The sequence below is a fragment of the Carettochelys insculpta genome, chromosome 22 (genome assembly GCF_033958435.1).
Source record: "Carettochelys insculpta isolate YL-2023 chromosome 22, ASM3395843v1, whole genome shotgun sequence".
Taxonomy (NCBI): domain Eukaryota; kingdom Metazoa; phylum Chordata; order Testudines; family Carettochelyidae; genus Carettochelys; species Carettochelys insculpta.
The window spans coordinates 14,678,468-14,703,022 of NC_134158.1; the positions used below are offsets into that span (position 1 = coordinate 14,678,468).

General features: G+C 57.3%; 2 protein-coding genes across 4 annotated transcripts; one reads left to right on the forward strand and one right to left on the reverse strand.

The window, feature by feature from the left end:
* The first annotated feature begins 1,771 nt into the window (after positions 1 to 1,771).
* Positions 1,772 to 6,536, forward strand: LENG9 (leukocyte receptor cluster member 9). 2 transcript variants are annotated; one of them, XM_075017743.1, is made up of 2 exons: positions 1,772 to 2,182; positions 3,494 to 6,536. In XM_075017743.1, exon 2 carries the CDS (start codon positions 3,513 to 3,515, stop codon positions 4,755 to 4,757), a length of 1,245 nt encoding a protein of 414 aa, XP_074873844.1. In that variant the 5' UTR covers positions 1,772 to 2,182; positions 3,494 to 3,512; the 3' UTR covers positions 4,758 to 6,536. The 2 variants fall into 2 exon arrangements, with proteins under 2 accessions (XP_074873844.1, XP_074873843.1); XM_075017742.1 differs by lacking the exon at positions 1,772 to 2,182 and adding an exon at positions 2,540 to 2,651.
* Positions 6,537 to 6,691: 155 nt separating this feature from the next.
* Positions 6,692 to 22,254, reverse strand: LENG8 (leukocyte receptor cluster member 8). 2 transcript variants are annotated; one of them, XM_075017740.1, is made up of 15 exons: positions 21,956 to 22,254; positions 17,517 to 17,688; positions 16,496 to 16,594; positions 16,153 to 16,266; positions 15,231 to 15,477; positions 13,980 to 14,115; positions 13,311 to 13,496; positions 12,742 to 13,044; positions 12,027 to 12,161; positions 11,424 to 11,709; positions 10,576 to 10,677; positions 9,717 to 9,785; positions 9,272 to 9,401; positions 8,712 to 8,919; positions 6,692 to 7,415 (listed from the first exon to the last, which is right to left on the reverse strand). In XM_075017740.1, the coding sequence occupies exons 1-15, from the start codon at positions 21,991 to 21,993 to the stop codon at positions 7,253 to 7,255; spliced, it is 2,388 nt and encodes a 795-aa protein (XP_074873841.1). In that variant the 5' UTR covers positions 21,994 to 22,254; the 3' UTR covers positions 6,692 to 7,252. The 2 variants fall into 2 exon arrangements, with proteins under 2 accessions (XP_074873841.1, XP_074873840.1); XM_075017739.1 differs by having other exon boundaries at positions 16,496 to 16,597.
* Between the last annotated feature and the right edge of the window lie 2,301 nt (positions 22,255 to 24,555).

Here is a 24,555-nt window from a genome sequence, read left to right on the forward strand (position 1 = left end):
GTGGGAGGGGAGGGGAGTGGAGTGGAGCGGGGCCTGGAAGCCAGGACTCCTGGGTTCTTTCCTGGGGTTTGTTGCTAGTTTCCTGTATGCCCCTAGGCGAGTCGGTTGTGCCTCAGTTTCCCCCCAGAATGGTGCTGGTGCTATTGCTCCAAGGAGGTGGGGGAGGGTGACTCTGAGCCTCTGATGAAAGCTGCTATGTGGGTGCTACAAGGGACCCCAACTCCCAGCCCCTGACTGCGCTGAGCGACCGGGACTGGAGTCTGCCCTCAGCTCCCCACTGTGGGTCAAGCTAGAGCCACCCCCAGACTGCGCTTGGGGGGGGGGCAGGACTGGGTCCTGATCTCAGTTCTGCTCTTTGTGCTGGTTGTTGGCTGTCGTCACGCCGGCCTTAACCACCCCCCCCGTGTTCAATAGGGGGCACATCTCTGTGTGTAGTTTTTTTTATATCTCTGTATATCCCCCCATGTATAAATCCCCCCCGGCCCTGAGTCGATGTCAGTCGAAAGCGCATCATTCGTGGGCGAGACAAACGTGTACGTGTGGCCATTAAAGAGCTACCGGTGGGTCGGGCTGTGTGGGGTTTTTGAGCCCCTTCCCCCAGGATCCTTTCCACAGTGCCCCGCTAATCCGCCCCTGCCCATGGCAGTAACCGGCCGGCTGGGGGGCGGGAGGGGACACGTTGTGCTTAAAAGAAGCGCGCAGGGGGATAAAGCAGAGGGCTGCATTTATTGGAACTACCCACATGCATCAGTGTGTCTCCGCCTGCCGATGATCCGCTACATGCCCCCCGTCTTGTGGTTGTTCCCAGCTAGCTGCTCCCCCCAGTGTCACTGAGCAAAGCAAAGCGGCCGTCCTCCAGCGCTGGGAGACCACCATGAGAACTCCTGAGGTGATGCGGTTTCATGGGACAGACCCCCCACTTCTTGGGAGCCGGCGATTCTGAGCCGCCAGCCTGTGACTCTGCGTTCCAGTCTTCCCCAGGTGCCAAGCAGCGCCTGGCTTTGGAGCTGGCCTCCAGCCCCTCTGACCATTGCAGCTGTGTCGGGGGGCGCTTGGCTTAGCCAGTCACAGCTCATTCGGTCCACGGGGCACTCACGTAACAGGGGAGAACTCGAGGCTGCTATGAAGCCATCGTCTGTTCCTTACTTAATGCAAAAGAGTCACAGAAAGTTGCTGTGTAAAAGGCCGCAATTCTGCAGAATTGCACCAGGAAGGACTTCAGCGGACGCTAGCAGGAAATGAAGGTTATAGAGGGAGAAGCAATACAGGGGGTTTGTGGAAATGATCTCGGGCGTATGAAACTGAGGAATAGGGGGACGGATCAACCGTGCAAACTGATGACTGTGACGCTGTAGCTACACTCAGGGCATCAGAGCTCAGCCGCGCATTTCCTGTATGTCGGGCACGGGTGCGGCCACTCGAGACAGCCTAGCAGGTTGCCCACAGCCGATGTTGTGCGTGGATGGGTGGTGCACAGTCACAAAGGCCTTGGTGCACATGAAAATTTATTCAGCACATTAATAGAAATGGTTAGTGGGGCAGGGGAGAGACCCACAATGGAAATCCTGGCTGCGGGGGGGGGGGCACTTGGGGGGATATGTTCAGCCCTGTAAGGTGGGTGGGTAGGAGGCAGAACTCCTGGGCTCTCACCCTCAGGGAGGGCAGTGCGGGGTAGTGGCTGGAGCAGGGCCCCTGGGTTCTGTCGCCGAGGCTGGGCAAGGCAGGAGGGCGCAGGGGGGCTGGGGCCCAGCGCTGCGGGGCTTTAGCCTGGGCGTTTGCAGGGGCTCACCCAGCCCGGCCTTGGGCGCCTGACGGGTCTCCTGTGGGGCTGTGAAACCTGCTGCTTGTGCCGAACGCAGGAACCCGCCCGAGGCTTCCAGCCGCGCAGCCCGGGGGCGAGCAGGAGCCACGAGCGGGGAGGCGGACAGGGTCCCTCACACCAGCGGAGGCGGCGGGACTCCCTAAGCCGCGCCCCTGCGGTGCCCCCGCCCGGGCGGCAGGACGAGGCCGGGCTCGCAAGCGGCGCAGAGCCCGCGGGGAGCAGCGAGGAACAGCGCCGGGGACGCCGCAGCGCGGCTGGGGAGAGGAGGAAAGCGGCGGGGAGGGAACCAGACCGCCCCCCGCCCCCCGCCCCCAGCAGGCCCGGGCCGGGCAAGGGGGGGGCGCCCCAGCCTCATCCCAGGTCGCGGGGGGCGGGGTTCGTTCAAGCTGGCCTGTCCCTGCCCCGCTATATCCGCCCTCCCTCCCGCCGGCCCCGCAGGCGTCAGATCCCGGCCTCCCCTGCGAACCCGCCGCCCCCACCGGCTGGGGAGCCCACACACGGGGTGGCGGGTGTGTGTGTTGGGGGAGGGGGGGCGCGTTGGTTCCCATACACGGGCTGGCCTGGGGGGGGGGGGGGGGGTCTGGGCTCGCCCCGCGCTGGGCGGTGACTAGAGCTGAGCGGGCGGCGCGGGGCGGGGCCGGACGCCTGGGTTCGCGCTGGGGCGGGGCGAGGACTCCGGCACAGCTACTCTGCATGCGGTGAAGGCCACAGGCGCGTTGTGTCCGCGGGGCGCTGGCCGGGGCGGGGCGGTACCCGGAACCGGCTGTCAGCAAGCGAGGGGCGGTGTCTGGCTCGGCAGCCGGGACGCTGCGTTGGTGACGGGGCTATTGTAAGAGCGGGCGGCGGGGGGCGGGAGCGCAGGACGCCTGGGTTCTCTGCTGAGTCGGGGGGGGGGCGCAGGACGCCTGGGTTCTCTGCTGAGTCGGGGGGGGGGCGCGCAGGACGCCTGGGTTCTCTGCTGAGTCGGGGGGGGGAGCGCAGGACGCCTGGGTTCTCTGCTGAGTCGGGGGGGGGGGAAGCGCAGGACGCCTGGGTTCTCTGCTGAGTCGGGGGGGGGGAGCGCAGGACGCCTGGGTTCTCTGCTGAGTCGGGGGGGGGGGGCGCAGGACGCCTGGGTTCTCTGCTGAGTCGGGGGGGGGGCGCGCAGGACGCCTGGGTTCTCTGCTGAGTCGGGGGGGGGAGCGCAGGACGCCTGGGTTCTCTGCTGAGTCGGGGGGGGGGGGGAGCGCAGGACGCCTGGGTTCTCTGCTGAGTCGGGGGGGGGGAGCGCAGGACGCCTGGGTTCTCTGCTGAGTCGGGGGGGGGGGGGGGGAGCGCAGGACGCCTGGGTTCTCTGCTGAGTCGGGGGGGGGGCGCAGGACGCCTGGGTTCTCTGCTGAGTCGGGGGTGGGGGCGCAGGACGCCTGGGTTCTCTGCTGAGTCGGGGGGGGGGGCGCAGGACGCCTGGGTTCTCCGCCGGCCCTGGGCGGGGCTCAGCTGCAGGTTACTCATTCCCCGCGGACGCCCTTTGCCCGCTGCTGGCGGCCCGGGCTGAGACCCGGGAATGTCCCGTCCTCCCCCTGCGGCCTCTGCCGCTCCCTTTCCAGCCTGCCCTGGGGCCCGGTGGCGGGGGGGGGGGTTAGCGCCCCCTGGCGGGGAGCCCGCCCCGGGCTAACGCTCTCTGCCTTGCAGGCCCGCCCCGGCTGCGGCGATGGAGGAGCAGGGGCCGGGCCCCGGGGGCGAGGTCGCTGCTGCCCCTGCAGGGGGGGCGCCCGAAGCGGGGCCTGAGGACGTGGGGGTGACTGAGCCGGCCCCCAGCAGCGGCGCCCCCTGCCGCTTCTTCCTGGCGGGCAGCTGCCGCTTCGGCGCCCGCTGCCGGAACCCCCACCCGGGGGCCGCCCCCGCCACCCCCCGGCCGCCCCCGGCCGCGCCAGCCCGCAGCAAGAAGCCCCCCATGAAGACGGCGGGGGACGTCATCTCCCGCATCCTCTGGGACCCCCGGCTGCCGCCCGGCGCGTTCACCGTGGGCCACCTGGACCGCTTCCTGGGCGTGCGGGAGGACCCCTTCACCGCCTTCTCCTGGGAGGACCTGGCCTCCGCGGGGCCGGAGGTGCTGGCCGTGCCCCAGCACCGGATCCAGTACTTCAAGTACCGGGGGCGCGTGGTGTGGGCCAAGGCCAGCCGGCTGGACGACGTGTTCGGCTCCACGGGGAGCGGCCGGACCATCCTGGAGGTGCTGGAGGAGGAAGAGGCCGGAGCGGGCGGCTCTGCGGGGGCACGTGGGGCAGATGGCGCTGGGGAGCCGGAGGGGGCCCTCCCTCCGGTGAGCGAAGAGGAAGCGGTGGCGGAGCTACACCCCCCCGGGGGTCCCCGGCCCCCGCGCCCCACGCACTTTGTGGCCGTGCGCATCACCAGCCCCGAGCTCCGGGCCTCGGTGGCTGGGCTGCAGGAGACTCTGACCCGAGCTGATCCCGCCTTGGCGGAGTTCTGCGTCCCGCTGCCCAGCCTCCACCTCACCCTCTGCCTCCTGGGGCTGAGCAGCCCCCGTGAGATACAGGCGGCCATCACGGCCCTGCGGGAGCTGCAGACTGAGCACCGGCGCCTCCTGCCGCCCGCCCCTGTGCTGCGCTTCCAAGGCCTGGCCAGCTTCAGGGACCACGTGCTGCACTCTGCCCCTGCACCCAGCCCGGAGCTGGCAGGGCTGGTCCGTGCCCTGGAGCGGGTATTTGCCTGCAAGGGACTGACTCTGCTCCAGCCGCCGCTCCAGGACTGCTTCCATCTCACCGTGGCGAAGATCCCGGCGGGCAGGGAGCAGAGGCTGAACCTGCCCGTGGAGCTGCCCCCTGGCCAGGAGCTGGGGACCCAGGCAGTGGAGTCGCTGTGTCTGTGCCAGGTGGGTGGAGGCAGACGGACAGACGGGTTCTACAGCACCGTGGTGGAGCTGGATCTCTACTGAGGGGGTGCCCTACACAGTAGCGTCACACTCAAGCCTTTTCTGTCCCTAATCCCCCCAGCCCCCAAACTCTGGGCAGGCCAGTGCTTCTCAGGTCCCCCCAGCAGGGGAAGGAGTAGAGTCCAGTCCTTAGAGGGGAAGCAGAGTTCCATGGCTAGAGCAGGAGGGCACGAGGACTCCTAGGTTCTCTAGAGCTGAGCTCCCCACCTTGCCCTGATGTCATCTTCCCCCCACCAGCCCCCTCCGGGGAGGGAATCTAGCTGGAATGCAGGGTCTGGTGAATGGACCCACCTGGGGCAGGTTCTACCTGGGAGCTCCTGCCTCCCTCTTAGGCCTCTGCCAGCTGCCTCTACCCAGTGCCCAGCACTCCAGCCTGCTGCAGGTCGAAGGCAGAGGGTCCAGCCCCAGAGGGTTTGCACAATTGCACTCACTTCTCTTTGCCCCACACTGATTACAGAGAACATTGCTTGACAGCAGGGGCAGTTTGTACAGCTGCCTCAGCTTTGTACTGAAACTGCTGAGGCTAGGTTTGATCCTAGTGCATGAACCCCCCTGCTCCAGCAGGCCTCTCTGCACTCCAAGTGCTGCTGCTGGAAGGTGCTTTGTTGGCATGCGTGCACAGGGCAAAACCAGCAGCAACCCTCTGGTCCTCAGAGAGAAAGGAACCTTTCGGCCCTCTCGCTCAGGGTAGATCTGCAGGGCTTGCGGCTAACAGAGGACTAGACCCAGGGAGCTGCTCGAGGTAGTTAACTCTCAGCAGCAGCAAGGGCTGCCTGCTAGCACTTACTAGGAGATGAAGAGAATCTAGGAGTCACCAAGCCAGACAAACACATTACGCAGGCCTGTATCTTGTGGCATCTAAATGCCTTTGGAAATCTGACCCTGAACAATTTGTCAAGGGCACTGGAGCAAAGCCAGGGGATCCCTGGCGGAGCCTCAAAAAGCAGCATGCAAGAGCCATTTTTCTTTCTGCATTTGTTATTTTATTAGTTTTCAATTTCAAGAAAAATACTCCTCAGAAAGGAAGAGCGTTTCTGGAAAGAAAAAAAAAAAAGCATTTGAAACCCAGCTATTCATGCTGCCAAGAGCACACCAGAAAAAGTTACATATGTCCAACAAAAGAGGGAGGGGGAAGGCTCAGAAAGAATGAGACGCTAAAGAGACTAGGAAGGAAGGAAAAGAAAAGACAAAGGGAGGGTGGGGAGAGGGGAAGGAATGGGTCATTACCCAGTTACCTGTAAAGAAACTGAGGAAAGGGAAAAATAAATAAAAATCAACTTAATTGAGCATAGACAAAAAACTCCAGGACACAGAAATGGTGAAACTTAGGCGTGATCAGATTTTCTGGCGACCGGTTGAATCCGTTATCGGAGGGACGACCAATTCCTGGCAGCTGCGTTATCTGCATCACCCCACTTTCACACTCTGCATTTCGTTCCGATTCTTACAAAGTCTTTAAGCAACAGTCTCTGGGGTGGGGCGCTGGCTGAAGGGGGTGCAATCTTTCAGCTTTCATCCTCTGCCGCGGCTGCTGCAGCTCTTTAGTTTTCTCTTTTTGCCCAGATGTGCCTTTGGTTTTTTTGGCTTGCTTTCTTTCCAAGGCTGGCCAAAAAGCTCAGAAGCAGGGGGAAAAGAGAGAGAAAACTGAGACAACGTTAGTGTCAGATCAAGGTGGAAATACACACAATATCCAACAATGGATCTATTTAAAATTTTTCTTTGAACAAAAGAAAAGAAATCCACAACCTGACCTGCTGAAGTTAATTAAAAAAGTAGAAAAGATACTCTACAAAATACACTGAATTTCTCTCCTTATTTACATTATAGAAGGCAGGGGGTGTGTCTTTCTGTACAGCATATCCTTAATATATACAGAGAAATCACATTCCCAAGAGATCAACATTGCACAGAGGAAATGGTTCTCTTGGCTTTTAAAGTGCCCGGAGGATCTAGACTCCAGCTCTGGAAAACATTTCCAGACCTTCCAGCTCTGGACGCTTGCTTCCTGTTTCTAAGTTTGTTTAGCTAGGCCGCCCAGCTACGCTGCCGTTTGCTTTCCTCCTGGAGTTTGCTTCCGATTGCTCTGTGATTGGAGCGGGCAGGAGGGAAAGAGCTGCGATTCGTAGCGGATTCCTCCCAAGACAGTTTGCATGGATGTGTGGGAGTAGGGGCGGTTCTTCCAAGGCTGAGGTGGCATGGGTTGGTGCTCACGCCAGGCCAGGGTGTTTGGCTGTGGAGGATGGGCTGCATTCCCTGACCCGGGCTGCACCAGCCCCACCCCCAGGGGGGATGATCCGCTGGCAAGAGAGACTAAACAGAATCGTTAACGTGGCGCAGACCCTGCCTGGCACACCAGGGAGCAGCTGTCCAGCGACCGGACGTCTTACCCTCTTCCGTCTGCGGAGGTGTGGGGGGACAGGGGAGGCCTGCGGCACAGAGCGAGCCGCCACTACCCTTTGGTTGCTGTTAAAGGGGGCTTTGGAGGAGAGGTGTGAGGGTTAGAAGTTGGCCAGGACTGCTAAGCTCTGCCTGCAGTCAATCTTGGTTGCGTCGGTGCCTGTGTACACAAGGGACAGAGCGGCCAGGAAGAGCTGGCACTCCTCCGCAGCCTCGAAGGCCAGCTCGGACTGAACGTAGGAGACAGGGAGCACCGGGCGGAAACTGAGGGAAACAAAATGAAACAAATAAACAAAACCCACCAAGGAATGGGGGAAACGCAGCAGGAGGCAGCCTGGGACCAGCACAGTCTGAACCACCACCTTCTGCATCAGCCCAGGGGGTATTACCAGGACGCCCTTCCACCACAATCTGCCCTCAAGTGGCCTGGCCCCACAGGTCTGCCCCCCACCCAACTCCCTGCCTCCCAGATCTACTCCCTACAATGTCCCTCCCCTCAAAGCTGCCCCCCAAGTAGCCTGCACCTTCACTTTTCTTCCCCCGCTCTGATCCCCACCCCCACTTCCAAGACCTGGCCCCAGACAACATCCTCCAGAAGAAATCAACGCCCAAGGCCCTGGCTCTCACCCATCACTGCCATCGGTTCGGTACCTGCACTCCACAAAGGCAGCTAGTCACATCCCAGCTCAAGCTGCAGTGATGCAGACTCCTGGCCCCAGCCCCAGCACTCATGCTTTGTGGGGGGCTGTGCCCCACACCCTTAAGGTGCAGTAGAAGGTTCCTGGTTTCAAGCTGCCACCAGGGGTAACAACTCTGTGAGGCAGGAAGGCCGCACTACAGCAGCGCCTCCCCTCTGTGCCTGGCCTCCCTCTCTTGCTTGGCCCTCTCCCCCCAGCAGGAGGTTTGCAGCAGCCTGGCCCCCCAGTGGAACAGGGAAGCGGCCGAGCATCCTCTGCTCCCTGCATGGGGAGGGAAACATCAGTGCTTTGCAAATCTGAACTGGCAAGGCTTCGGGCAATCTCAAATGGGTGCTACAGCCACCAACGCAATGAGATCCCCCACCCCGACCCCACACTGCTGTCTGGGGGCTATGGCACTGGGACACTGGATCCACCACCCCTTAGCAAGATGCAGAATTAAGGGCCCCACCCCCAAAGATTTGCTGTAGGGCTACAATCCCTGCCCGCCCTCCAGGTGCTAAGCAGCAGCCTTAGCCCGTGCGCAAGCATGGCTGTGCAGCAAGGCAGTCCAGGCTCCCGAACCAAGGGCCATGAAGCATCTAGGTGTTGAGTACAGGGCCCCTCTACTTACCTGTTGGAGGGAGACGGCTGCTCAGGACCAGAGGGGCTGGTTAATTTCATGGATTACCCCCACCCCCCCACATTAGGCCATTCCCCTCCCCCCGAGGGTCCTTCCTAACCTGCCCTAGCTGGCCAATCAGACACAGCCACAGAGTCAGCCGGGAGACGTAACTGGATGCATCCCCATACAGACAGGAGGCACCAGCCACCAGTAAGGGGGTAAGGTTAGCGGGCGAGGCGCCCTCCCGGCCTGACATACGTTTTGATCATGGCTTTGAGGGCCGCCTTCCTCTCCCGCTCGGCGAACTTGTCGATGAGGTAGCCGGACATGCAGGGTGCCTGGCGGTAGAGCCCGAAGAAGCGGTGGTAGTTGGAGAGGGCCCAGGCAGCGCGCAAGGCCAGCGCATGAGCCACGCAGGGGTCTGCCTTCAGCTCCTTGGTGAGGTAGGCCAGCTCCGTGGTGATGTCTGCAGGGGGTTACTGCAGGTAAGGGCTCCTGGCACTGGCTGGGAACTCCATCTTGGACAGCTACTCTCACTGGCTTGAGCCAGGGAGGCGCTCCAGGCCACAGCTCTCTGGCTGGTGTCCTTGGGGCTCAAGGGCTCAGGATCCTTGCAGAGTCCTCCAGGGCTCATAACAGAGCACCAGACCGGAGCAGGGCGATGGGCAGTGGCACTTACATAGGCGGTTGCTCTACACAACTCCATGGCCAAGGGTGGGGCTGGGGGAGCTGCTGTAAACGAGGGGCCAGCAGGCACAAAGGAGGCTCTGCATATTCACACGCAGGGGACCCCCCCGCCCCAGCCCTGGCTCACTCACCGCCGGAGTTCTTGGTGAACATGTAATAGAGGATGCGGTAGGCAGTGAATTCCCCCACATTGCCCGGCAGGTTCTCAGCATAGAGAGACTTGAGCTGGGTCTGGCACTGGTTGAATTCCTCATGATCTCCCTGGGAAGACATGGGCACTCTGACCACCCAAGGGTCCAGGGGGAATAGGCGATAGTCCGGGGATAGAACCCAGGAGTCCTGGCTCCCAGTCCCCACTGCACTAACCCACTGGCCCCTACTTCCCACCCACAGCCAGGAATGGGACCCATTGGATGCTCAGAGCCCATTTGACCCTTTTTGCCACCTTACACCTGGCCCAGTCCACGTTGTCCCCCATGCCTGGGTTCTCTCCCAGCCGACTGATTCAGCCAGCTTCCCCCTGCCCCCAAACAGAGCGAGTCTGCTGGAACACCCCACCCGAGACTCCCTCCTCACCTTCTCCAGTGCTATCCGGGCGTGGGTTTCGTACACCTCCACTGTGAACTCTGTGCGGATGCCCTGTACCTGTACGTGGGGGGGAGGGGTTACTTTGGGAACTCTCCTTCAGCCACAAGCAGGAATCCCCATGGGATACTCTATAGCCTCCATTATCCAGGTTAGATTCGATCACAAGTCCCACCCCAGACAAGTGGCCTACCCAGCCAGCCTACAGAGCCGCTTCTGCTGTATTAAGGGCAAAAGCCAGAGGCCTCTGAGTCAAAAGAGAACATCTGGGTTGCAGAAACCTGGCCATGGAGCGGCTGCCACCCGGAGAGCACTGAGCAGCTACTGTTTTTCTGTGGTTGCCAGGAGGACAAGCCAGCGAGGTCAGCCGCAGCACTCAGCAGCTCTGAAGAGCCCAGGAGTCAGCGCTGGGGAGCCGAGGGCTGGGAGGAAGAGGCTGGGCACAGAAAAGTGACAGTAATGCAGAAAGCCACCTGTCCCGGATGGGAACGTTCCTCTCCTGGCTCGAGACAGGAAGCTGCCTGCAGCTGCCACAGATTTTGGCTGGGGCCAAAACAGCAAGAGACGGCTGGAGAACCCAGAGTCCTGGCTCAGTCCCCTGCTCTACCCACTGGAGCCCAGGCTGCTCCCAGAGCTGCACCACGTCCAGTCATTTAGGGCTTCGTCTGTACGACCAACACCTACAGCTGAACAATCCCACAACCACCACCTGTCCCAAGTGCCTGATTCCCACCCGAGAGCAGCCCTCGGAGGACACTGGGGACGGGATACTTAAGGATGAGCCTCTGACAAGACTCATTTTCCAGACGCTCTGTCCCCCCAGCCCCCGGCAGAGTGGTGGGAAGCTCACCGTGAGATCCTGCCGGATGGACTTCATCTGCTCACATGCAAAGGCGTAATCCTGCTTCTCCTTCCAGTGCGACTTCACCATGGCAAGGGATTTCTTCAGCACCTGGGGGACACACAGTGACCCGGGATTAGCAGGGTAGGCTGGGGAGAGCAGCGATACTCCGGGGGCAGGAAGTGGCAGTGCCCTCACTGGAGAGGATGGCGTTAGAGTCCTGGCTGTCTCAGGGAGCAGAGCATCAGCTCCCGGGCCCAGCGCCTCACAAGACAGCGATCTGCAAAGCCAGGCTGGCCCCCGCTTCGGATGACTGTGCCTTTAGGGGGTAGCCATAGCACCAGCAGTTGTCCAGACCTCAATCCACTATCAGCCCCCATGCATGGGCCCCAGCAAAGACCAGGGCTCCCCTATCACCCTGCACAGCCCCCCACCCCAGGGTCCTCCTCCAGAGACCCCGCCAGGGCCTGGGACACTAAGTCAATCCCCTATGCCCCTCTCAATCCAGGTACGTGCCCCCCATCTCCCCAGACCTCCTAATTCCCATACACAAACACACCAGGCAAAGACTGGGGTTCCCTATCATGCTGCACAGGCCCAGCTCCTGGAGACAGGGTGATGCCTAGACATGCTGGAGAAGTGCATGGGCAAAACCTGGAAGGGGAAACAGACAGGGAGAAGGGAGGTGGCTAGTTCCCCCATCAGGGCCCTGGACCCCAGCTCAGTGGTCTGTCCCTGCCAGCCTTCACATGGCATAGAGCATTAACTCCTTGTCTTGCTGGGTCACCGGGTCCCCTAGCAGCTGTGATCTCAGCTGGGGCACTACAGTAGCCCCCGCCACTACTGCCGGCACTCACCGAGACAGGCCGGACAGTGGATGGGTCCGGTGCGCAGGTGAGCCGCAGGTAGTGCTTGGTGATATCCTGACAGGTGCCCATGATCTTCAGCTCATTCCAGTCCAGGCTCTCCGAGCCAGCGGGGTCCAGGCTGTTGATGGACAGGATGAGGGGCTCCAGGCGCAGCTTCTTGGAGTGGCCGTGCTGGAAGCGGGCCGCCCGCCGCTGCTTCTTGAACTCCTTCTCAGGGTCCTCATAATCCATGGCGGTCCGCCGGCGGTTGCGCTTGGAAGGGCCCTGGTCATGCCTAAAAGGGGCGTGGAAGGGAGCTCAACCAGCAAACAAGCGCAGGGGCAGTGGATTGCCCAGGCTCACCCGGCAAGTCTATGGAGGAACTGCATAGAGTCCTGGTCCCTGTCACACCCCTTGCTCTAACCATTAGAGGGCACTCCCATCCTACAGCCAAGACAGAACCTAGGCTTTCTGGCTCCCCTGCTGCTTGGCACAGTGAAGCCATGTATCGACCCAAGGCCTAGCCAGGCTGCTCCCGAGCCCAAGAGTCGCCCTCCTAGCCACTGCCTGAGCAGCCTGCAGCAGGGTCACACCCCCGCATTCTCCCCATACCTTTTACCCCTCTGCATCCTCATCCGACCCCGGTCCACGTGGCCCCCTCGGCCGCGGTTTTTCGGCACATTCCTGCGGCTGGCCAGCCGACTCTCACTGCCGGAGTAGGAGCTGTCAGAGTCCGAATGGGAATCGCTGCCGAAAGAGGTGGATTCAGAGCATGGCCTCTTGGCCCAGCCCCCTACCCAAGGACCTGCCCACAGCCCCCCTGGTGCCCCCCACCCCTCCTCAAGAGCCAGCCTGTCCCTGAAGTTTGGCAGGGTACAGAGACTCTCCTTGGGCGGGAGCAAGAGCTCCCTCACAGCAAGAAGTGCACAGGCAGGTCTCTTTCCCAGTGCAATGGGGGCCCCCTCAGGCAGGTGTCACTACCCAGACACACCTCCTGCTCTGTCTCCTCTCCCACCAGGGCAACAGTTTAAATTGGTTTTCAAGCACCCTGGAGGGGCCTGGGGCGGGGGGGGGACCAAGCCCAGGTGGTGGTGGAGAAGCCAGCATCGTTGGGCCCACTGCCCTGACCCAAGGAAAGGCCAGGTGGGGAATACCAGGCTGGGCAGGTCCAGCCACGTGACTGTGTCTAATTACAAAAGGCCCTCAGAGTCTAGCTAGGGCTCGCTGAGGGTCTCCACTTGCCCCCCATATGCCAGCATCGGTGGTGGTGGATGACTCCCCAAGGACCAGCTGGGCCCCCAGACAGGCCTGGCCCCGCTGCCCCTACCTGCGCCGGAAGTGGCGGCTGGGCGAGCGAGAGGACGAGCGGGAGCGGGAGCCGGCGCTGGAGGACGAGCTGTTCTCCTTCATGAAGACGTTCCGGTTCCCGAATTTGGTAGCGAAGCTGTTGCCTCGGGCCCGGCCGGCCCCACTGCCTCCACCACGCTGGGCCTGGGATCCCACTGTGCTGCCCCCACCGCCACCCCGCTGCTGCGACAGGCCAGAGGACACAGCGCCCCGGGCAGTATGGAGAGAAGACACCTCCCAGCGCTTCTTCTTGGGGCTCTCTGCCACGCTGTCCCGGCCCAGCCTGGAGGGCAGAGCGCAAGTTACGAGAGGTTACTGGAGTCAGCAAAGCATGACAGGTGCTCACTACGGGAGCCGCAGCTGCCTGCCTCTGGCGGGCTGAGATCACCCGATTCACAGCTGTGATGACTGACGCTGTCCGGAGAACCCAGGCGTCCTGGTTCTCAGCTCCCCAACTCCAGCCACCACATCCCACGTCCTTCCCTGAGGCGGGAGACCCCCCACGGCCTGACTCCAGGACCCCCACAACCCCGCCAGCACAGGGCTCACCCTGGCAGCGGCTCCCTGCTCCAGTCGATGGTGTAGGCTGTGCCGTCTTGGAGCCTGGCTTGCAGCACCTCTTTCAGCAGCTTCTCCGTCCGGTCCTTGTCCTCCTCCGACTCACAGGCAGTGAAGCAGCGCTGCACGTACTCCTTCATGTCCTGGGGCCAGTCCTCCGGTTTGCCAGCAGATGAGCTGGAACGGGAGGTGGGGGCAGAATGAAAGTTGGATGTTAGAGACCCAGCACAAGCCACTGAAGGAGGGTCTGGGATGCGAGATAAACTGCTGTGGTCTGAGGCACAAACTGGCCCCTCACAGATGGGACAAACCTAGGCTAGAGATTTCCAGAGGACATGGGGATTAACAACGCCACTGGACGAGGCCTCAGCTGAAATCCTGTGCCCCATTCCAGGCATCCACACCCACTCCCTGCCCACCTTCCAAAGCAAGATGGCACCAGTGATCAGACAAGTCACTGGAACTAACTCAAGGGAGAGGAACACAAGCTGGACCAGGGCAGAGAAGAACTGCAGGGACAAGCGGGGGCTGATCTTGCAAGAAAATTAACTCAAGAGCTCTCATTCCAGCCCTGCATGGCCTCCACCTACGCAGGTCAGCCCACCTCCCATGGGGGTCAGGTGTGTGACTGATGGAGCACCAGGGGAGCAAGATGCCTACCCTTGGTTGTGATGTTTTTCCGAGTTCTGTTGCTGCCCAAAATTGCCATGCTGGTCTGAGGCACCGAAGTTCTGGTTCGTTAGCACGAAGGGGCGTTTCTGGATGTTGAACTTCAGACCACCTGCCCCGGGGGCCTCTGCGGAGACAAGAGGGAAGTTTACCAGGTGGCTCAAAACAGTAAGTGAATTCTTAAGTTTATTAAATCCTCAGGTTAGAGGAACTTACTCATGATCAAGCAGACAAACTAAAGTCACACACACCCCCTCTCTCTAATTTTACTTGGAAACAATCCCCTTCAATACCCGTCAAACTGTTGTGTCGCCTTTGCTGTGCTGATGGCTAGAACATGTGTCTTATCCCCCCCGTAAGTCCCCTGGATTAACAGCCATGCATCCCACCCTGTGGATCCAAGCACAGGGCTACCAACACTGTGCCCTCAAGAGGTAGGGAGGGCCAACAGAAGGCTAACACACTTTATGCTCCTTAAAGGAAGGTGTCTGTTGCAGACGATGCGCCCACTGTGGTAGCAAAGGGCATTCCTGCCACTTCACAGACGGGGAACACGGCTGAAGCGTGGCTATGCTGTGCAGAGCTTCATTTGCAGCTCTGGGTTTATTACGCCAATGTTTTAGGATTGCACATGCTCATTTACAAGTACAGAGATGGTTTTTCCCTTATCAGGATCAAAAGCATGGCCCAGACTCCAAGTTACACCAGACTGTCACATCCACCAGCAAAGGGTCAGTGATGGAACCTTGTCAACAGCTGGCACACGGCATCACCCAGCCCCGCTTCCTATGCCAGAGCAGGCTGGCTCTGTGTTGCCAGCAGGGGCAAGTGGCTGGCCTGAGTCAGCGGAGTATATGGACATGACAGGGAAGACAAGGGTCAGAGGTGGCATGTTACAGGAGGCTGTTACAGTCACTTCTGAGAGCTGTGCGCTAAGAGCTGCTCCAGCTTCCCCAGTGAAGTTGAGCTCAGGAGAGGTCTCCCCTGCTTCATCTTCCTTCCTGCTTTACCCCCCAAGAACCCGCCCCCCAAAAGCTGGAAATAGAGTACTGAAGTCTTCGCTCCCCACCCTAACCACTAGAACACGCTGCCCCAGAACATCTGGGCTCTGTTTCTGTCTCCCATTCCCTCCCCACTGCTCTAACCCAGCAGACTCAGAGACAGAACCCAGGAGTTCAGGCTCCACAGCCGACCCTGCTCTTACTCCCAGGAGCGGCCATTTGCACCAGGGCCAGGACTCACGTTTCATGCGGTTCCACAGCTGCTGCCCCTTCTTGGGCTTGGGCCCCTCTGAGTAGGCATGCTGGGCGTAGGAGGCACCGGCGTTCTGCTGCAGGTGTTGGCTCCCAGAGGAGCCGCCCTGCTGCTGTCCCATGGTGCCCACAGGGTGGTTGGCATGTTGTGGAGGTGGCTGTGGGGGGTTGGAAGGGGCCATCTGCTGCTGTTGGTTGGGGTAGGCCATGCCCTCCTCCATGCCAGGGACTGGGGGCTGGAAGGGACAGAGACGTGTTCAGTGGACTGGGGCACACCACCACCCTAGACAAGTGTCAAGGCCCAGTGAGAAGCAGATTATGGGTATATAATGTGGCCCACCCCCCGTCCCAGCTTCACCACCCCACTGCCTTCACAGGGCCAGGAAGGAACAGCCCACAGCAGTTCTCAGGCTGCTGTCTCTAGCCACAGCTTACAAACCCCCCACCGCAAGCAGAAAAAAGTCTAACTCAGTTTTCTGCCAGCTGTCATAGGACCAACAGTTGGACAGCCCGACACTGGTCCCTGTGCTCTACTCTGCCCCCTTTCAGAGCTGGGAACAGAACTCAGGCATCCTGGCTCCTATCTCCCCCCTGCTCAAAGCCATAGAACCCATTCCTCTCCCAGAGCTGCATCCTGCCTCCCAGCCTGAGTGGAACCACTAGGGGACATTCCTACCAAGATCCTCAGATAGAAGCCAGTCAGCTCCCACTACTGGCCCCACCTGTTCCAACTCCCAGGAAACACAGCACCTCTGAGCCAAGGACAGAGTCCAGGTGTACCAAAGGCTAACCACTAGGCCACAATCCTGGCATGACTCCTGATCCCAGGTGAGAGCAGAGAACCAAGCAGTGCCCAGGAGCCGGGGCAGCAGGACCCCTGAGCACTCAAGTGCCGGGCACGTCACACCTACCTGGTTCATGTTGCCTTGGTGCTGGCCTGGAGCTGGTGGCTGCTGGGCACTTGAAGAGGAGTATGACCCCGTGACTCCGTACTGGCTGGGGAAGCTGTAGCCTGGGTAGACGTTCTGCAGAGATAAGCCGCACCGCACAGAGCCGCATCAGTACGCAGCACTTCACAAGCCTCTTACAAATGCTGGCTAATGCCCTATGCCCTCCCTCACACCAGACATTAAAGGCCTCCCGGTACCTCTCCAAGTCAGGTCCTGCAGCCCCGCACCTCCCATGAGCTGACTCCAACCCCAACTCATCTCTTGCTAAGATCACACACACGCAGGGCCGGGATAAACCACTCACCATTGGGTAGCAGTAATTATAGTGGTAGCCAAAGCTGTACTGCTGGTACCACTGGTAATACTGCTGCATAGCGCTGGGGTCTCCTTGCTGGGCTGCATACTGCTGAGAAACAAACAGGATCATCACAAAGGGCAGTGACTAGGGAGCACAAACTGGGCCCGAGCCCACTAACTTTGGGCTGTGGACAGTCCTCCAATGGCTATTCCAGGGTGTACTGCAGTGACCAGGCAGCAGATGACAGTTTTTTTCCCAGCATGCACTGATATACAACAAGGTCATTCAGGAACTTGACACAGTAGCTCGAAGACTGTGTCTAAAACCAGCACATGGACACAACCCAATCATGTCAGATAACAGACGGGAACTCAGGGGCAGCTGCAACCATCTTTTTGTTGGGGGTTTGTACAGAACTTTGCACAACAGGGCCCTGAGCCACAACTGGGGCTCCTAAGGGCAGCAACAAGGTAGATAAACAAGAGAAAATGAGTACAATTGGCAAGACACAGCATTTAGTCCTCAGAAGGGTCTAACAGAGGCCACGCCCAGCTTGGTGCCATCCGTACACCAGACGGTCCTGGTTCGAGAGTTTTATAATCTAAATAGACAAGAGAGGCAGAGGAAGGGGACTGGAGGAGTGACTTATGCAGACACGCCCATGCAAGCGAGGTCTGTACCACACCGCCAGCCTGAGAACTAGTCTATGCTTTCCAGAAGATCGACTGCTCACTGCTCTCCACAGGGTCGGGAGGGGTAAGGGAAGTTGGCAGGAGACTTTCTCCCATCGACCCACCCCGCCCCTGGTAATCCAAGTTCAGGTACATGTACAGCGTAGCTCGAGTCGATGTATCTGGCATTGAGTATCTTAAGCCAACTTCCTCCCCGAGTCACGGTAACAATCTAACAAATATTATAGAACTTAAACATTTACTCCATCTCTTGGGCACTGGGGCAAGGTAAGATCTCGCGGCATTGCTGGCTTGCAGGAGAGCAGAACCCCACAGAAAACTGGGGAGCTGGTTACCTGTGTATTAGCCGGTCCGCTGCTGGAGGCCTTGCTGGTCCCTGAGGCAGCGCTGGCTTTGCTGATACTAGCCAGTGCCTGTCTGGCTTTCTCCCACTCAGGGTTCTCATGCGCTGGCCCCTCCATATTGTTTTCCCGGGTGGTACTGTTCCCCAGACTATACTGAGGAGCCCTGGAAGTAGCACGAGAAAGACAAGGGTTATGCTTGGTGCCTGGCCGTGTGGAATCCCTCTGCTTTAACCCTGACTGCAAAGGTCTAGGCTGGCCAGGCACAGTCAGAGTTAAAGCATGCTGCAGTTTAAGCTAATCTGAGCAGAAGAGAAGCAGGAGAGCCATCCAGAAGCTAAACAGAGAGATTCTCTCTTCCCCCACATATTGATGGTAACACTCTGCACATACCTTAACTCTGCTGCTGTGCGTCCCCACCCCCGTTATTTGCTCCCCCTCTCATCCCCTAAGCACAGCACAACCTTAATACATCTACCCCCACAGCTGCCCCACAAGGCTGGGCAGGGCTCCCACCCCATGCTACAGAGGGGAAACTGAAGCACAGAGAGGCAGGGAATCCTAATCACTTGGTGCATCCTGCTCTGAGAGTTGTCTCTCCATGACCCCTTTGCCAAACACGATACAACCACTAAGAACTGGACTGACACTCCACACACAGGTCAGCAAACTGCCCGGGGGGAGCAGCTTTCACCCATGGGATCCAGAGTCAAACTCAGAAGCTCTGTCCCTTACAGCTAGTCCCACTTCTCCATCTCAGAACCTGGCTGGCCCCGAAAGCGGAACGCAGGCTCTGATACATAAACCAGGAGCAGGGTTCCCTCTAAACTGGGTGCTTGGGCAGCCGCCCAGGAGAGATTCAAATTTGAGATTAGAGAGCTCACAACCAGCAGCGGGTGTTTCTACTGGTAATGCACATCTGCACATGCCTTGGTGCACATGATAAAATTTATTCCACACATGGGTGGAAAAAATTAGAAGGAACATTGCCCAGGCCTGATTTTACACCAGTAAACACAAGGCTGTGTCTTCACAAGTCAGTTAGAGGGCAGCACTACAGCATTTGTGCTGCCACTGGCCTTCTCATGTGCACTTTACCCATTAATCCACATGCTGCCAGAAGTGCTTCTATATATCAAATCTCATGACTTTCAAATAGCTGTCAATTAAGTTAAATAAAAAAGAACCTAAAAAAGAAGCAGCAGCATGCTTCCCATTCCAAAATTACATCAGCTGCCCACTATTTGGCACACCCCACAGCTTAGAAAACCCACAGCTGAACTAAGAAGAAAACTCTGCAGAGTCATCTTCTCTGGCCAGGAAGAGAGTATTTTAGAAAGCTGAGTACACAGCCCCTAATTTTACAGCAACTGTGTCTCCTCTTGTACTTATGAGGAAGGCTTATACAGGGTTTTATGTCAGAAATTCATTCCTTGTCTATCCAGTTCTTTCCTGGAAGACTCCAGGGTTAACTGGAGAACAGGATGGATAAAAATCAGTTTTCTTTTTTTTAAAAAAAGATATTTGTTTAAATTTTAATAAGATTTTCTTTTAAAAACAAAATCTGAATTTAATACAAGATATGTTAGGCCTACAGAAAATAAAATAGCTGAATTCATGAGCGCTTATCAAAAGCTTTGTATTAAAGGCTGCTTTTCTATACATAGATGTTTCCCCTCATATTCTAACTTTTGAAGTCAAACTTTGTATGTATGGCACAATAGTAGTAACTAAGCACTCTCGTTCACCTTTTCCTAACATATTAAAAATATACAATTTAATAATCTCAGTGTATTAAGCCACATAATTGTTTGAGTAAGCATGCATAGCTATACCGAACACTCGAAGACAGCAAAAACCTGTACCACACCTACTGCAAAGGTGCTAGTTAGTTGTAAATCTAGTAGCAGGCATCCTTCAGTCTGCACAGACTATGGATCACGCCCTTTAAAGTTTCAATTTAAGACTTCATTTACAGCATCTATTGTGACTATAAAGACCCACACGAGAGTGACAGTCCTTGCTGCATCTCTTGCAGATGTAGTGGGTGTCTGGCAAGTCCTTACTGTGCACTTTAATAATGGACATAGTTACCAATGAGACTACACGTGTCAGAAAGTCAATGAAGTATAAATGGAAGAGTTGATTTAAATGGAGGTTTTCCACTTAGTGATTTAAATCAGAATTTCTACCTATCAACCCAGTTGGAAAAACTGCAGGATTATGACATCACTGGTGCCTAGGTGAGGGGACAATGGTACTAAGGTTTGCATTCTGTTCTGTGTTTGCATAGTGCCTAACGCAATGGGGTCCCAGACAAGGACTGGAACCCCTTGGGACTTCTGCAAAAGCAGCATAACCTTTGCTTAGCTTGATGCACTGAAATTTGGTCCGATTGAAGTGACATGGAAAAGTTTAGGCTTTGTAGGACTTTAAGCCTGTGGTATCTGACACACTAGCTGGTAGCCACATGTGGCTATTTGGTTAGCTCAGCGTGGATAGTTGGCTTAAACAACAAATAATTTTCTGAATAACGTGGCTAGTTTGCTTCAGAACTAGTTGTTCACCGAAGCTCTAAGACAACAGGTACAGTAAGATCACCCAGACTACCTTTCCAACTGACTAGATGTAAAACTGATTGTTGGGAGAAAAAAAAAAAAAAACTCTTTGAATCTTTATCCAAACGCACCACCCTCTTGGTTTCACAGGCACCTGAACTCATATTTCACAGAACAAGGCAGCACAACAACCTAATGGCTGGAAGACACAGCCAAACCAATCAGAAATGATGCACAAATTTGTAACAGTGAAGGTGAGCCAACTTTCCTCCCAGCCTTTAAAGATCGCTAATCTAGGACTCCCCTTGCCAAGCACATAACCTTCCCCTCAAAAACAAGTAAATCCGAATTAAGAAAAAGAAGAAACACCCTCAGCTGACCTCCTCTTCCCAGCAATCTTTGTAACACTCCACACTCAGGTATGCAGCAAAATGGTTCAGAAGTAAGATCTGAGGCCTTTAAAAAGGAACTCAAATAACATGTGTTATTTCCACTCCAGGAGGGCCTGATCCTGCAACGAGCTCAGCCTGGGCCCTTCCAACAAAGTCGACAGGGGACTCACATGGGCCTGTGTTAATAGGCAAAAGTTGGACCCTTTGATAATGATATAATTAAAGCCTGACAATTTTCTCCAGAGCAGAGGCAGCTATCAAGGTGTTTACATGAGTACAGCTTATTCCCACATGAGGGAAATTATCTCTACAGGAGTACTTTCATACTAGCACAGCTATAGCCACACTCAGGGTTGCATAATTATATTAGATATCCAATGCACCCCCTGTAACTGAAACAGTCACAACAGTACAAAAATCTTGTGGCATAACACTCACTTGACACCCTACCTCCCGCATTTCTTCACCCCATTTTCAAATGCTCTGAGAAAGATGGGCCCTTCTCAGGTGCAGCAAGAAGAGTCCAAGTCAGCATCCCCTATAGCAGGTAACATTTTTGCCTTAAAGAGTTAATGGTCTTTTCTAAGATATTTTAAAGTTATATCTACGTATCAGGCCAATCCTGTACACTGTTACTAGCTCTTACTTCAGAGGAAAGAGCACGGACTGACCATCCCTGTGTCTGGCTCCCTGTCATTCACAGAGCACAAGGATTCTTTCCCGTCCCTTCTGAGTCACCCCCTTACGCTCTGAAATAGAAGACTCCTTTGTAGCTATTTGGTGACAAGAGGATCCAGCCCTGCTGACTAAGGCAAGTGGCAGTTTGGGAGAACAAGGGGAGCTCGAACAACAACCAGTCCTGTGGCACCTCATAGCATAAGCTTTTGCATCCAAAAAGCTGAAGCGGGTTTTTGCCCATGAAAGCTGATGCTCCAAAATATCCCTTTGTCTATAAGGTGCCACAGGACTTGCTGCGTTTGAAGATACAGACTAACTCGGCTGTGCCTCCCACACGTGTCGCCATGCAAGGGGAGCTTCGTTTGCTTTGACCTATAAAATCGGGCTTCTGCCAAAGGACAGCCCTTGCCAGGGGTGCATGGGACGGTGCGAATGATACACACATTCACATCTCCTAGCGCTCGAAGGGACCTCGAGAGGTCATCGAGTCCAGTCCCCTGCCCCCTGGGCAGGGCCAGGCACCATCCCCGACACCTATTTGCTCCAATCCCTGCATAGCCTCCTCCAGGCCTGAACTCAAACCGCTGAGCTGCCCCCCCGCGCGGATGCTCAAGCGCCAAGACATCTGTTGCCCTGCAGGGAGCCACCGGGCTCCTGGCGGTCTTCGCGGACACGGGCTAACGGAGGCGACGCCGCGGACGCTCGCCAGACAGGGACCTCGCTGCTCCCGCTACGCCCCCCACCCCCCGCGGCGGCAGCAGATTGACCGGCCCGGCCGGGGCCCCCACCCCAGCGCCCCAATCACCATTCAGCAGATCGCTGGTCGCCCAGGTTGGTGGCCATCGCCGGGTCGCGGAGCGGACGTCCGGGAGACGGGCGGCGAGGGCCGCAGACGCAGCGCAGCGCAGCGCCCCGGGGTGCGCCCCGCCTGGGCCGGGCGGGCAGCCGCAGCCCTCCCGCGGTCTGGCCGGGAGCTCAGGGGCCCGGCCCCGAGGCGCGGCCGGTCAGGGTGGGTGCGCCCGGCTCTTCCAGAACCCCCCCGGGACGGACCCCAGGCCCGGGCCCCCCTAGCCCCCCGGGCCGGGCCCTCACCGAGCTCCCAGGCTCCGCTCCGCCCCCCCGCTCCCAGCCCCGCCTCGGCCCCCTGCCCCGCTCCGCTCCCCTCCCCGCCGGCCCCTCACAGCCCCGCCCGCCTCGGGCCCCCTCAGGCCGCGACCCGCCCCAGGCCGCGAGCTCCCGTCCAGGCCCGGCCTCGCGCCGCGCTCCTTCCGCTCTCTCAAGATGGCGACGGCGGCCTCCCTTTCCCCTCCCCCCTCTACCCGGCCTCGCGCGCGCGCGTCCTTCCGGGGCGCCTCGCGCAGCACGTCGCCCGACGCAAGCGGCGGCAGGGGGCAAAGGGACAGACAGAGAGCGCGCGAGGGCTTCGGCAGGGTGACGTCATGCAGCAGAGAGCTCCGCCCGCCCTTTCTGTCTGTCTGACCAACCGGGAGGGCGGAGCTGGGGCGGGATTGGCGGGAGGGGCGGGTCCAGAGTCAGCCAAAGAAGGTGGGGGCCAGGAGAGGGAGGGTGGCCTACGAGGGTCAAGCCCCGTCAAAGGCGGAAGCAATCAAATGGGCGGGGGAGTGGGCTCCTGGTTCTGAGAGGGCAGAGGAGTGGCTAGTGGTTAGAGGACTTGGCTGGGAGCCGGGGGGGGACTGGTGGACTAGTGGTTAGAGCAGTTGGCTTGCAGCCAGAATTCCTGCATGTGATAGTGGCCAAGCTGGTGCCAGCCTTTCCCCGGGCTTTGGGCCTCAGCTGAGCACTGACACATTCATTGCTGGAAACCCATCCCATTCCCCTGGGCGTCGGGAGGGCTCAGCCAGGTGCTGTGCTTATAACCCCACTGTTTAAACTTCATGGAAGCTTGAATTTCTTTCTCCCCTAAGATTTGGCTCCGGATCCGCGATCCTGCCCGCAGGAATCGGCTCCTGCCCATCCCAGAGACTCGCGAAACACAGTCACAACACAGAGACGTTGCTAATTGCCCCAGCGCATCTCCTCGCAAAGCAGCTGGTCCCATCAGCTTCGTTCTCCAAGGAAATAAAACCAGCTGCCAACCCAAGAGCATGTTTTTCTGGCCAGGTCTGTGCTACAGATGGATGCCAGCGTACCTGCCTTCCTCAGGGTGTGGATTTTTCCCTCACTCAAGGGCAGCATTTCCCAAACTAATTTGGCCATGGAAGACTTTTTGGGCTTGGAATATATTGACAGAACACATACACGCTGGTGGGGTGGCGTGTCATAGTGAAAAATTGCCACATATAATGCTCAAAAGTTGATTTAAGAGCTAGGTTTTTTAGATTTCCTTTCAAAGAATAAAAACAAGATGAGAAAATAATCTGAATGAACAGCTAACGTCCAAACAAAACATCAATATAACAGATAAAAGAAGGATGGTTGGTATCGTTCTTTTGTACAAAAATAGAAAGGAAAATATTGTTCTAAAAGGGACTGTCCGTCCTCAAAACTGAAAAAAACATTTTTACGAAAGTGAAACACAAAACAGGTGTTGAAAATATTTTTAAATGTTGTGTTTTTATGATTTTGTTATTTTTACAGAACACTAGTGGAAAGCAAAACTAACATTTGACAGTTTTTCTAATGCAGGAAGAGTGGTTTTTGCATCTTGATTTCGGCACAAGCCGCATAATAACAACTGCACAATTATGAATGCATTATGAATATACCAACAATCTAAGTGCTATTCAGAGGCCTTAGCATTTTAGAAGGAAGCATCCTGCTAGCACTGGCATTTTTTCAAAGAATCATTTTTTCAAAGAATCATTTTTCATAGAATCATAGAGTACTAGGACTGGAGGGGACCTCGAAAGGCCATCGAGTCCAGCCCCCGGCCCTCATGGCAGGACCAAATACTGTCTAAACCATCCCTGATAGACATCTATCTAACCTGCTCTTAAATATCTCCAGTGATGGAGATTCCACAACCTCCCTTGGCAATTTATTCCAGTGTTTGACCACCCTGACAGTTAGGAACTTTTTCCTAATGTCCAACCTAAACCTCCCTTGCTGCAGTTTAAGCCCATTGCCTCTTGCTCTATCCTCAGAGGCCAAGAAGAACAAGTTTTCTCCCTCCTCCTTATGACACCCTTTTAGATACCTGAAAACCGCTATCATGTCACCCCTCAGTCTTCTCTTTTCCAAACTAAACAAGCCCAATTCTTTCAGCCTTTCTTCATGGGTCACATTCTCTAGACCTTTAATCATTCTTGTTGCTCTTTTCTGGACCCTCTCTAATTTCTCCACATCTTTCTTGAACTGTGGTGCCCAGAACTGGACACAATACGCCAGCTGAGGCCTAACCAGCGCAGAGCAGAGCGGACGAATGACTTCTCGTGTCTTGTTCAC

Excerpts from the sequence above, each read along its gene's own strand:
- LENG9 (XM_075017743.1), top strand. The coding sequence starts at position 3,513 with ATGGAGGAGCAGGGGCCGGGCCCCGGGGGCGAGGTCGCTGCTGCCCCT.
- LENG8 (XM_075017739.1), bottom strand. The coding sequence starts at position 21,993 with ATGGCCACCAACCTGGGCGACCAGCGATCTGCTGAATG. Across the intron at positions 15,478-16,152 it reads ACCAAGGCAACATGAACCAG|CCCCCAGTCCCTGGCATGGA; the intron begins GTAGGTGTGACG and ends TGTCCCTTCCAG. Across the intron at positions 8,920-9,271 it reads GTTCACCAAGAACTCCGGCG|ACATCACCACGGAGCTGGCC; the intron begins GTGAGTGAGCCA and ends AACCCCCTGCAG.